This window comes from Pagrus pagrus, assembly GCF_965226575.1.
Source record: "Pagrus pagrus genome assembly, chromosome: 14".
Classification (NCBI taxonomy): Eukaryota; Metazoa; Chordata; class Actinopteri; order Spariformes; family Sparidae; genus Pagrus; species Pagrus pagrus.
This window is the reverse complement of record NC_140198.1, coordinates 16,082,492-16,095,994: the sequence shown is the minus strand read 5'-3', so window position 1 is coordinate 16,095,994 and position 13,503 is coordinate 16,082,492. Positions and strand designations below refer to the sequence as shown.

At 36.9% G+C, this 13,503-nt stretch overlaps 1 protein-coding gene across 1 annotated transcript in view; it reads right to left on the bottom strand.

Annotated features, from left to right (window-relative positions):
- Positions 1-1,503: 1,503 nt before the first annotated feature.
- LOC311269871 (androgen receptor-like) overlaps positions 1,504-13,503 on the bottom strand; it is a 28,342-nt gene continuing 16,342 nt past the window's right edge. The window contains exons 6-8 of the mRNA XM_084374364.1: positions 7,856-7,986; positions 7,593-7,744; positions 1,504-7,083 (exon numbers count right to left, since the gene is read on the bottom strand). Of these exons, the coding sequence (XP_084230490.1) occupies positions 6,925-7,083; positions 7,593-7,744; positions 7,856-7,986 (442 nt within the window). The 3' untranslated portion in view covers positions 1,504-6,924. The remainder of the gene's footprint in view (positions 7,084-7,592; positions 7,745-7,855; positions 7,987-13,503) is intronic.

Here is a 13,503-nt window from a genome sequence, read left to right as displayed (position 1 = left end):
CCCTACAGATGTTATTTTGTATCGAGGGTTTGCAAACAAGTGATATTTTGTACATGGAGAACAAAATGTACAATGGTTTGGCAAGACTGACAACTAAAAGGACAGACAGCTAAATAGAGGTTTAGATTATTATTGCTTTTAAAGAGACAGGCGCTAAAATGAAGCGGTGTGTTTTCAGATAATAAAAACACGTCAACATTATCTAGTAGGTACCAAATAAATATACGCACCTGAAAATTAGCACAATGTAAGCTAACTAGCTATCTCTCATAGCCAACCTAGTTTGTGACAAAGTAAATGTCCTGAGTGGTAAATTAAATAATTCTATAAGCCATAGTTGACAAGATGACATGCATATACTAAATGTTTTAATACTTTTTTTTGAACGTGTGTCTCTGAGACTATAAACGTGCTTTGAGCGAAAAAATGAACTCTGAAGAATTGCAGAAGTCTGCAGAATTGCCAATTTCAGATTCATTTTATCATGTATTGGATTATAAGTTTTAATGTGTTCATCTCTTTAATGGTGTATCTGATACAGATGTAGCTAATGTTATTCACTTGATAGACGGCTGGGTAGCTTGACCTAAAATAATTCATCATAATTTATTTGTTGATAATTTACTTGAGCTTCCGATTCCTCCAAGTAACTTCAGTTGTCAGATGTAGTTGTATAAAAAGTACCACTGAATTGTCGTGCAGTATCAGCATTAAGTAGCATAAATGATTAGTTAGTTATTAAGTAAAGCATTAGTGCATAAAGCAGGTATTTAAGAGAAGTACTTGGGTAAATGTACTTAGTTACATTCCACTACTGGCAGTCAGACGTATTTATTTTGCCATCCACTCCTCCCACTACATTCCAACCTTCACTGCCAGTCGGAGCCTCCACTCCTTTCCTTTTCATACCAACTTGTGCCTCGAATTACTAACAACTGCTGTTTGGGCCTCAGTGGTCAGCTGGCTCACATCAGGGACCGGTGGAAATTCCCTTGCTGATTTCAGGCCGATTCATACGACCTTGAGCTTCGGTAAATTAATACGCAGCCAAGTGCGAGACTTTCAAATAGGAAGGACACGCACAAAAGGACAAATTAATGTGTGTTCTCAGTGAAGCGAGCACATTGTTTGCTGGAAGCTGAATTAAACATGTAGTTAGTGTATGTGTGTGTAATGCTAAAAGGTGATAATCATTAATCATTTGTCTTTGTGATACTAAGATTGAAATATGATTATACACAGTCTTTTTAATGGTAAATTTTCCCTCTTACCCAGCTCTATCCAGTGTTTGCATGTTAGAATCCAAACAATTAAAATGAAGTTAAAGTTAAGCTTCTTCATGGCTCATATCTGAGTTGTTGTTGTTCCCACAATCTTTTTTTTTTTTTTCCCATTCAGACATATCTCTGTATATTTCAGCTCAAATGATGCATTTCTCTCTCCTCTACCTTATATCCTATTGTTTGTACAATTGCTCAAACCTCCAAACAAACTCTTACACCATTTTCAGAGTCAGAATTATTTTTAATTGCCTTCAAAAGATGATGCAGCTTTACACCTTTGAAAAACACACCAATTGAAAAACACGCATGTCACAAAAGGTATAAATTTGACAAGAAATTACTTTAAAAGTCAAGTGTTTGGACACCAAAACAGACATCGAACTAATCAATATATACAGTTACTGTAGCATGTACAAAGGTTAATATGCAGTACACTGGGAACGTACCAGCTATTGTCAATTGATAGAATACAAACACTGTAGCCTACTGTGATGAAATCATATCAGTATTCAAATGTACAGGGGCATCTGTATGGCTCATTGAGTTGTGTGATGAACTGGCACTGGTAGTGCCTTCATGTGTAACACATAATAAACCCAAAACAGCATAAAGCTACAACATTGAGTAGATCTAATGTTAATTGCAAGGATGTTGAAAAAAAAAAAGTTGATTGTAACAACAGCGTTACAATATAGTGCATTCAGGAACGTGTACAAAGGCTTGATAAATACATATTTCTGATTTTTTGCATAACACAGCCTACTTTTAGCATACTTTAGCAATACTGATACTACAGATCATTTGTTTTTGTACATGCAAATGTCTATAATTTGGGTATTTGTCATGTCTTAATCAGACTTCTGTGTAGTTAACTTTACACTGAACCATTGGTCTGGATAAAAGAAGTGGATGTAGCTGCTGTGATGTCAGCTATTGCTTTGTGGACTACTGTTTTGAAACCTTAAAGCGGCTGTGAGTGAGTTTTTTTTTTAATTGAAATAAGAGTTAAATCGCTCTTTATTCCAACATTAATCACTGTTATAGAGTGTTTGGTCGGTAACCATGTCTCATGCAGTAAAAGAGAGAAGACATTTTCTGGTATCCTTGCCCACTTTATCTAATCAGGACAGAACTCCATAAAAAGGCGCTCCGGTCTGCTCAGGGAAACTGCAGAGAGCAGGATCCTCCCGTTTGCTGCTATGGCTGGGGATTCCCGCTGCGTACTCATGTGGAGAAGACGGACAGGAAGTTTTAAGTTTGGCTTTATGACTGTTTTGGAGCCAGAAGGGACTTCATTTGTATGAAAGGGCGAAGCTGGGGAGGAGCAACTGGTGGATCTGACTGAGAGCTGGAGAGCACTGTAGAGAGATGAAGTCACACCCGTTCCATTATGCCCTATGGGACATTGTTTCAGAAAAAATGTGCACAGTAGTCAAAGTGGGAAACAGACATTTTTGAGGTGACTGACTCAACTGGGTGTGTAGTCTGTCTAACGACATATTGTCTTTTACTTTCTTGAGTTTCTTGACAAACAGCAACTTTTATGAGTTGAAAACATTTTATATTGACAAACATTATATGTGTATTTCATTGCAAAATTTGAATGTGATAACAAAATTACTTGTCCGTACAATTTGTACATTACAAAACAAATTTTTTCTGAAAAACAGTGCCATGGTGGTCCATCTTAAGGGGTGGGACCTCGCTCCTCTGTACTGCCCCTACAAACAGTCACTTCTGGTCCTCTGGAATGGTTGCTGTGGTAGGGTTGTAAATCACAACGTAGCCACGCTCTAATTACTGTGCTTTTATTGGCTATTTAACTCTAAATTGGACCATGATTTACAAATAAACACCACGTTGTCTTGAAGAAGACCTGAAGCTAATGATTAATGGCCATAAACTCATTAGGAAACTTTTTACTGAGGTAATAAATCAGGTCGAAAGTAGGGTCATTTTCTCATAGACCTCTATACAATTGCGCTCCTTTTCGCGGTCAGTGAAGTTGTCACCTACTGAACATTAAAAAGAATGCAGGTTTAAGGCACTTACACATTACCTTCACTTTTCAGACCCAGAGGCTATGTCCACTTCTTTAAAACAGTCAATGTACTGTTGCTCTCTCAAATTACTCCTGACACCTTTATTCAAGTGTCAAGGCTATAATTAGCTGTTCTCCCCCATTTCTTTTCGCATAGCAAATATTGTATACAAGGACGAAATGAAGACATTCATTTTTGCTGATGAAGTAGAGCACTCTAAAACACAAATCAGTTACAAAAAACATCTGACTGTCATGGTCAACTTATCACTGTACACTGTACAACAAAATGTTATCATGCCTTCTGACAGACGTCCCATCATGCATTGAACAATGATGCGATTATCAGTCAGTCAGTATACACTAAACAGGGAAAACATGGATGTCTATGCGTTGCTCTCGGTAAAGCTAAAAATTACATACTGTTGCACAATGCTTACAGGTATACAACACATGATGCATGCATCTACAAGCCTGTAAAAGAAACAGGGATTGTTGACAAGCGTTACATTTACAGAGTTATAAAACATTGTTGAACTTTTTTGAATGATGCAGATTTTAACACAGAAGTTAATTTGAAGTTTGGTTGGCTTTGGATTGTGATAAACACGTTGATCCGCTACAATTCTAGTTGAGATACTGTTTCAGTCCAATTCACACTCTGCCTCATGTAGACCTAAGTGTCTGTACAAAGTGCCTCATGTTTCATCAACTTGGTTAATATTTTTTTTATCAAACTAAACTGGTAATTGTATCCAAACTCAATAATTTAATACTTTCAACAGTTTAACTTGAGTGTCTGATCAGTCATCTTCAAGGCATTCCACAGATTTCTTTCTTGGGTTTCATCTCTGAGGCTTGGCAGGGCCAGTCAAGGACTTTTAACAATCTACATCTGAAGCCCTTCCAGTTTTGAGTTGGCTCTAAGTTTCTGTTTTGTTGTCCTGTTGGAACATTACTGCCCTAAACTAAGATCTCTGGCACTCTAGATCAAGAGTCTGATTTACTATTTGCCTGTATTTGGTGCCATGTTCACAGCACGACACTGTTACCACCGTGTTGTCTAGCAGGGATGGTGGGAGACGGGTGGAGAACCGTGTGCTGTGCACATAGCGCTTTGCAATTAAGTGATGATCTAGTTGTAGTTTTATTAATGAACCTTTCGCTTTAATTTGTCAAGTGCCATTGCTTTGCCTGGTTTCTAGTAAATACAAAAATAATCCCAAGGGGTTTTTTGTTTCTAATAGCAATACATCTAAACAGACATAGTATGGCATGCAGAAAATGGCATGATTCAAGTTCAATTCAAGTGTCATTGAATTTAAATGTATTTTTAAACATTCACCACGATTTGCTGCAAGATATATGAGGTAAGAATAGAATTTACAGTGACACATTCTATGAAGCCCTTCTTTAAAATGCATTATAACACATTATTAACATACTTATCGTGTGTTATAATGCACGTATAGTGCTGCATAATTATAGTTATAAGCACTCATCAATATTCACACAATGCTTTATAACAATAATCATATCTCATTATTATGCCAATGTCCATAATGCATTATAACATCAAAAACACTTAAAATGCTTTATTGTGTGCCTGTAGTTATAAGCAATCATAACTACTCTGAATGCTTTATAGCAAAAATAATAACACATTATAAAGCATTTTATAATGACTTACAAGGTCAAGTATCGGTACTTCATAACTGCTGGTCAATCACTACTTTTGCAAAATTGAGTATTAAAATTCTCATAGTTGTAATACATTAAAATAATTTAATAACACATTATAATCACTTTTGTGATGCATTATAATGTGTTATGATTCGTGTTATAAAGCATTCTGAATATGTATGATTGAACATTAATATAGGCACTCTATAATGCATTATAAGTATGTTCACAACACATTATAGACGGAATTTACTTTACTAATTAAAGTTACATTAAGATTTGGATTGTAGTAGTAGAAGTCATTTTTATTCAGTTATCAATAACTACATTTTGTGGAGTGGCAGAATACAGTATGTAAACTGCTTTACAATTTGCTCAAACTTCACTCATGCCAAGAACACCTTCTTTAACAATGAAACTCTTTACATATATATAAGTTAAGGCTGTAAAATCAGTAACATCAAGAAAAAAGCTTTACACGTTTTACACAGAGAAAAAGTATTGAGTGCGGAGCGACGATAAGCATGCAGTGTGTTCTGTAGATGTCTCCATTGTGCTACATTGGCTCATTGGTCATTACCGTTTACAGTTTAACAGTATGTGTATGTATAAATTGTTTCTCTCATAATAGTCTCTTATTATTATCATTATCATCTCCTATTATTTATTTATTTTTTGAACAGGTTAATTATTCTTTATGCTTAAAATGCTAAATGTAAGGTTTAGGTTGTTTGGTTGCTGCTGTTCTTCCCAAACACAGGGTGAATACAGATCAATCATTTTAATTTAAGTGAGCACTGGATGAACACAGTCTAGATACATTTTTTTCATTCGTTTGGTCAAATAGTGAAAAACAAATATACCACAGCTGCCTTAGATGCTGTCGGAACCACTGTCAGAACCACATCAGTGGGCAGGAAATATAACTGAAGGAATTTTCTGCGATCCTATTGGTCGAGAAGCACATTTTAAATGCAATTTTTAATTTCTTTTAATGTAATTTTTATGCCCCTGTAAAGCACTTTGAGTTGCCTTGTGTCTGAATTGTGCTTTACAAATAAACTTGCCTTGCCTTTCCATGTTAGTGGGGACAATTATGTAACTAATTACTACATTGTTGGATTAATATATCAGTAACGGTAACACTTTATAATAACCTTTAATTTATGGTTAATTAAACTTTAGTTAATAGTTATTCGACTGTGAACTAACAATGAAATGCTTAATAAATCATTGATTAAGCAATTACAAAGGTTTATAATGATCAGTTGCAACTTTACAATTGGTTAATAAATGGTTAAAAGTTAAATTATGTGACCTTTAAAATCAAATCTGAGATCTACAGTTCCTGTTCGAAGGCACTTAAGCACTTAAATAGCTCCTGCTCTAAATTAGCTCCTGCTCTAAATTTCACATAAAGGAATTGAGTTAAGCCCCTGAAGGCAGCGCTTAGAGAACAGATTTTTGTAAATTGATGGGATATACTGTAATTTTTTGTTTGTTTCTGTGATCCAGTTCTCATCTTTGGGCTGTCTCTTAGCTTAGCTTTTATGAATACTTGTCAGGTTTATGTATAATGAAGGTCACATGCAAAACTTGTGTTGTTCACCCTGCTACTTTCAGTGTGATGCAATCATGATTTACAGACTTACTGCATATGTAAAGTAGCATCTCTGCTCCAGCTGAAAACAAACTGCACTCAGAAGTAGCAGAACTGTCAACAGGGGATGCCTCGCAGCTTTCAGATAAAAGCTTTAATAGTTCTGAACAAACTATCTCAATTATGGCTAAAAGGGACAAAAATGATTCCAGGACAAGGCTCAGAGCTATTAGTGTGAAGATGTAGGGAAACAGTACCTTCGTTAAAGTTTTTGGAGGCAGCGAAGATGAGTCACCTTTTGATTTGAAAAAATCCCTCTACTCGTGAAACAAGATTGGTTTAGCCAAACCTGCCAGGATCTTTGGTACATGCACAGAGATTATTTCTCCAATCATCTCCGGAAAGCTGACCTTGGTGGGGAGTGACTGAGCCTGGACGAAAAGGTCAAATGTAAATTGATGGAGTTTCTTTACCGTCTGAAAAACAAGAGAGAGACACACTAATGAACAACATAATTTGAAAAACAGTTTACCACAGGCAGTGTTTTGACAAAGACACATGACTCATGAAAATATTGGGCACACCCAAGTTTTGCTCTTCCCTAAAGCAGGTGATGCCCCCTAAAAAAATGTGAGAACCGGAGAGCTCTGAATCACCACAAACTCATCCATTAGGCTTTTTTCTACCCTGATATTATACTTTAAGGTTAGATTTTAAGGTATCAGAATCTGCTTGAATGCACCAATTTTCTATGGGCTATTAAAAAACATAATTTCTCCTGGGATTTAATTGCACGTATTGCTAGGAAAATGTTTTGAGCACATCAGTAGAATCACATCCCTTGCTTTCCTTGCTTGTCTCATTTGGTCAAATGCAACCACGCGCTTTCACAGACTCTCTTCAGCCATAGCCATGATTTTTCTTCTGTTGGGGGAAGGCATACAATGTAACATCAGTTATCTTGAAATCATTAGAAGCAGCTCACCATCTGCAGAGAGTCCAGGAGTCGGGTGAGTTGGTAGAACCTCTGAGAACAATTGGTGTTCATTCGATAGTTAATGAGGCGATCAAGCTCGTTGATGTAGGTGAGACGCAACTCATCAAAATACTTCTGACTCTTCAGACCCTCAACTGGAACTAGAGAAAACAGAAAAACAATTTGACTTTTTTCTTCTGCATGTCCACTCCTTGGACAAAGAGAAGTGGTTTGTTTTGATCTTTTGACACTGCACACAGGAATGCACTTACTAATGCTGAAGAGAAGCAAGGCCTTCATGCAGAGGAACTCCTCCTGAGTGATCTGCAGCAGCAGGAACTCCTGTGAAAGATGTCTCATCCGTATGCAGTGCTCATACATGGTGGAGATGTGCATCCGGTGTCTGCAGATGTGAAAAGGTCAGGATGAGAAATCTGATATGATGGAAATGTTCAAATCACAAGGAGAAGTACAAATTGCTTTGCACCTCAGACATTTATTCTGAAATGCTGAAGAGGAAATAATGTCAGAGGTTAGTTCCATTTCTATTAATGGTAAATTGGGAATTGTATTAATTAAAGATAGTGAATTATCTCTAGAATATTACAGATTTCTACTGTATAGAAGTTTTTAGGTTATTGGATATTTTGTGATCATCATGCCTGGCCAATCCAGTTATTTCAACAAGCATAGGAGGAGAAGATTGGGAGAAGGTTTGACATCTCCTCCAATATGAAATGATTCTGCCTTTATTATTAATCAGGAAAAAGTATCAAGCTGTGAGGATAAAGATGAAATAAGGCATATTTGAGAAATTAGTTAAAAACTGACATTTTACCAATTTCAGGCTAGAGAAAAGAGCTCGAATTGAAAGCAAGAGAGATATGAAATAGAGTTAAATGGAGCTGAATGTTCATCTCTCTGGATGCTGAGATTCAGTTATGTGGTTAAATGAATGTGTAATAAAGTGCAGTGAAATTAATATATATATATATACACATATACATACACACACACACACACACACACACACATACTAATTTCACTGCACTTTACTGCTTTTTGCACTCCGGTTAGACTGAATTGCATTGCAATGACGATAAAGTTGAATGAATCTCAGCGTATTTTCATTATTAGTCTATATTAGTCTTATGTATAGCACACACCAAGCATCTGTTTTTTTATTAAAATGCAACATCCAGTGGTCACATATACTTCTCTTCTCCCTTCAGATGCACTTTTAAAATATTTCACCACCCCCAGTGACACAGCATCAGGTGCTCCTGTCCCCTTTTCCTCAGCACAGCAGAGTGACAATATTCTTCAATATGTTTGTGCAATACCTTATTTATATTGTATTTTTAATTCATTTTATGTCACTTGTTTTCGTGTTCACTGTTTTTATTTTTATGTAAATAGAATATTCTTTAATATGTTTGTGCAATGCCTTATTTATATTGTATTTTTCATTTATCACTTGTTTCTTTCTTCAGTTTTTATTTGGTGTGATATTTTTTACTTAAAAGAAATAAAATCTTGAATACATACATGCAGTTTCTGTGTGAGTGTATGAAAACTGATTGTGAAATTGACTGCGATGCAAGGGGGCGCCGGCTAAAATCTTGCCCAGGGCACCAAATTGATCAGGGCCAGTACTGGCCATGTAGCTGACAACATGTGACTTTCAGACCTCATTGTCAGTCTGGAACATGGCTGACCTTTCTGGCATGAAATTTCATCAAGTCAGTGTTGGGACTGGTGATTTTTAATGGTTCACGAAGCAGAATATACACTGTATCACCAGTCAGGTCGAAAAAGGGACAACTGACACGACAAAAAAACAGGCCGTCCTCATCAGAAAAACAACCATAGACTGAAAGTGAAAGCAGCTTATTATGACCCATATTTACATGCCTTGTTAGACGACCACCTCCAGTGGCAGTAGTAATTATAACAGCAGCAAAGGAGGAAGTCAGGTGAAGCAGTGCAAAGAGTAAAGTCAGTGGGGAATCTTTTAACCTAGCAACGTACTTAAAGGGGCACAAAAAAAAATCAAAGTCAGAAAGTTCATATTTACAAAATGTATAAGGTTATAAAACAAACTCTGAAATAGTTATTGGTTTATTTCCATAGAAACAAGCCATCCTTGAGGGGAATAAGGTCACCAAGAACACTGTTTGCCCCCAAAAGGTTGAGTAAAACTTGGTCTGGCTGAGTAAAACAGTATGAAATTGTTGTGTCCTGTTAGGACAGTCTGCTGTCCTTTGAGGACAGTCTGATGTCCTGATTGTCTGTATCTGTAATGTAATTTGCAACTGAAGTGACAGCAGTAATCACAAAATTTTCCGAAACCTAGACAAGTAGTATTCTAGCCAAAACCCAACCAAACTGCAACCATACGACAAAGGTCCGGTTCGCCTGTCACATATACGCTGCATATGTCATGCTGCTTTGGGAGTGTTGAGATATATCGTTTTGGGAGTGACTGGCAATGAACCTATTTGGTCGTTTGGGTATGACGATGTGTTGCCTAAAATGATCAGACAAGTACAGACAAAATCTAAGCTTAATTCAATTGGAAATCTTTATTGAGTTGGTTGAGAAAATTGATACCACTCACATGTCCTCTGGCAAATAAACTGTATGGCAAAAGCAAGCAGCCAGTCTGCTCAGATTAGAAATGGGGAAACGGTTAGCTCAATTCTGTCTGAAGTAACACAATCTACCAACAAGCATCTCTAAAGCTTACTAATTATAACATAACATATAACCTGTTATATCTCGTGAAAAAAACGTAAAAAAAAAGCTACCTGACTGCTATCTTTATATTAACAGCACAGAAATGAGAGTGGTACCAATCTTCTCGTCTTGGCAAAAAACAAATATGTCCCAAAATGTCAAACTACTGCTTTAAGTCAGCTACACCAAAAGCAAAGAATGTTGCTATGACAACCTGCATCTGCGTCCAAATCTGCAAAACCATCTTAGATTCAGATTTTGTCTCACGAGATAAAGTTAACAGCAGATATCTGTTCGCTCACATTTAAAACTATCTTGTTATTACAATTAAACTACTGTATTCTTGATGTGATTGTGCTGGAGTTTTATAAAGGGGAGGTATATAAGTACCTGTGCTTTTCGTTCAATAAAGAAAAGCCCAATGATTTCACTCCTTATTTCGGTCTCCAATTACGATGACTGCTCTGGGGTCTCTACCCCTGTTAAAAGACAGACTTGACTTGGCAGAGGACGGTAAGCAGCTGATTTAAAAGGTGACAAGGAGCACTTCAGTCCATTAACATTTACGCTCACATTTCTTTCAAAGAGCTTGAATTATCTACCTTCTGATTCACACCAGCCATAATTCACTCCTCAAAATCCAAATTACTGATCCACCACACCTCGAGCAACTGTATAAATTGCCTTCCATCATTACATTACACTTGTTCTTTAGTTTTCAACACATGAATTTTTGTTCTTGCAAAGATTGTGGTAAGTTGAGGGAAACCTTTAAAACTGTTCACTGTAGTCATGACCTAAAACTTTCACCTTTAATCTGTTGAGGATTTTGTGATGTTCTCTTCTTATTATAAGTGCTTACACACAGATTCTGTCAGCTGACGAAGGCAAATATATGCTGTGACACCAGTGCATTGGGTGTGACAAGTGAGAAGCAAGGGAAGTTTGAATTTAGAGCTGCAGTTTTCTGCTCTGTGTCAGTCAGTGTACATTTTACAAAATAATCAACATAATGCGTTGAGCTACTTGGTCCTGTCAGGGCAGTATTCAGCAAACACAGTCAACAACTGTGATCTGCTTCATGGAAACCTGACTGAACTTCATTATGATAAGAAAAAACAAAAAAACAAAAAAACTGTACTTTGCATTATGAGTTTATTTGTAGTCAATGCTCTTTTCTTTTTATACTTAATAAAAGCAGTACCACGATCCAAATCGTTCAAGTGGCACGCCACTACAATCACACATCAAGTTCAGTTTACTCATCACAGAGTATTGCTCATCTCGTAGTTGTCTAACATCATCTGTAGTTGTGGGGGGAACTTTTTAAAGTCTGGCAAAACAACTGGGATGATGTCATAGTGCTGTCATCAGGGCTACCAGAACAAGTATTGAGTTAGTTTATGGGAAATATAGGATTCGAGTTGGAGTTTAAAAGTCAGGACCATAGACAGAATAATAGTAGACAGCGTGTGGACGGAGCTTCTGCACCTATCAAGTATCTATAAACCTGCATCCACAAGTCCACTGGTTTCACTGAGTCTTTCTCACTTGATTTATCTCAGTAAAATGTTTCCTGATGTGTTTATGATCCCACTCCCTGATTTGAGGTCTTCTTCAATACAGTTTGATGTTAATTTAGTAAATTATGATCCCAGAGAAAAAACAGACATTTAGTAAAACAGATATAAAGTAAGGACTTGAATGATGGCGTGTCCTTGGTTTTATCAGTTAGACCTAATCTGATGGCGACAGGCCTAAAGCAGAACACATGGCTTCAAAACAGCGGTCCACAAACCAGTGTGCGACTGGTCACTGTGGCTCTATCAACTATTTATTACACAGACTATGGTCAGGATATCTACTGCTGTTATTTTGACCATTCCTTTATTTAATTTGTCTCTTGTAAGCCTTCCAGCACAATACTAAATCACTGGAATGACCCTTTAATTAGACTAAGATATTCCTGTGGCTGCACAAAGCGAGAGTGTTTCAGTCACTCCATCTGATAACCACTGTTTCCATAAACAGTCAGAATGTCTAACTAATGGACAAAAGAATCCAACAGACTCGCAGCTGTATCTAAGTAGGAAACATCCGCTTTCAACATTTCCATCAGAGATCCACATTTTGAGAAAAGGGAAAAAATACCGGAGTGCACGCAATTACTGATTATGTGGAAGTATCACCGAAAGGTTTGCGCGAGCACACACAAAACCTGATAAATACAATGTTCAAGTGAATTAGTATGACATTAAAGTAATAGCCAAAATTATTCCACATCTTAAACTAAAAGGTTTACCAAATTAACCTAAACAGCAAGTAAATTTGGCCACAGTGTCAAATTGATTATTAAATGCTGATGTTACCTGCCAGACTAGACACATCCATACACTCCTTTTACACAGTTCGTCAAAAACTTGCTCATATTTAGCTTTGTGATTGATGTAGTCTCACAAAGCAATATTTATATGCGCAGCCCTGTGTCAGGACTGGAGGAAGGTCTGGCTGCACCCCAAAAAAAATGTAGTTTAAAACATTCAAAAATGAAATAAAATTAACAGAATGTAAAGAAATAACAGTTCCGATCATCAGGGATGTCTTTGTATTGTGTTGCAGGGATATCTATTAAAATGTCTACATTCCTCGTATCTGTTCCCTGGTCCTCATGTGATTCTCTTTAGCTTGGTTTTGTTCCCTGCCCGTATGCTGCAAGCCTTTGTCGTCTGCCTGCTTTGGTTTCCTGCGTCCGGGTCGTCTTTTGAAAAAACATTCCAGTAGTTTTCTAGCTCAGAGGTTGTTATGGTTGTTTGCTGCATAAAACCCTAACATACAGATAGTGAAGGGAGAAGAACACTGACTGAAGGAGTCGGCCAGTGGTAGGCTTATTACAACCGGTGATTCAGACCATGATTCTGGTTATGCATTCAAGGACAGTGAAGACTTAAAAGGGAAAGCAAACCAAACACTAATGGACCTGTCTCACTTTTTAAGTGACACAGTTTGGGTTTTCAGAGAACCAAAGAGCAGCCCTAGAGCTTGCTCTACATATACTTAAATGCAAATACCTTAATGCACTTTTGCTATGTTAAGCCCTTAACTCATTCTCATATTTCAAGATTTTGCTGCTTGGATAATTTGACACTTTTTTGAATGCTCTGTTTATTCAGTGCAAGTTTGC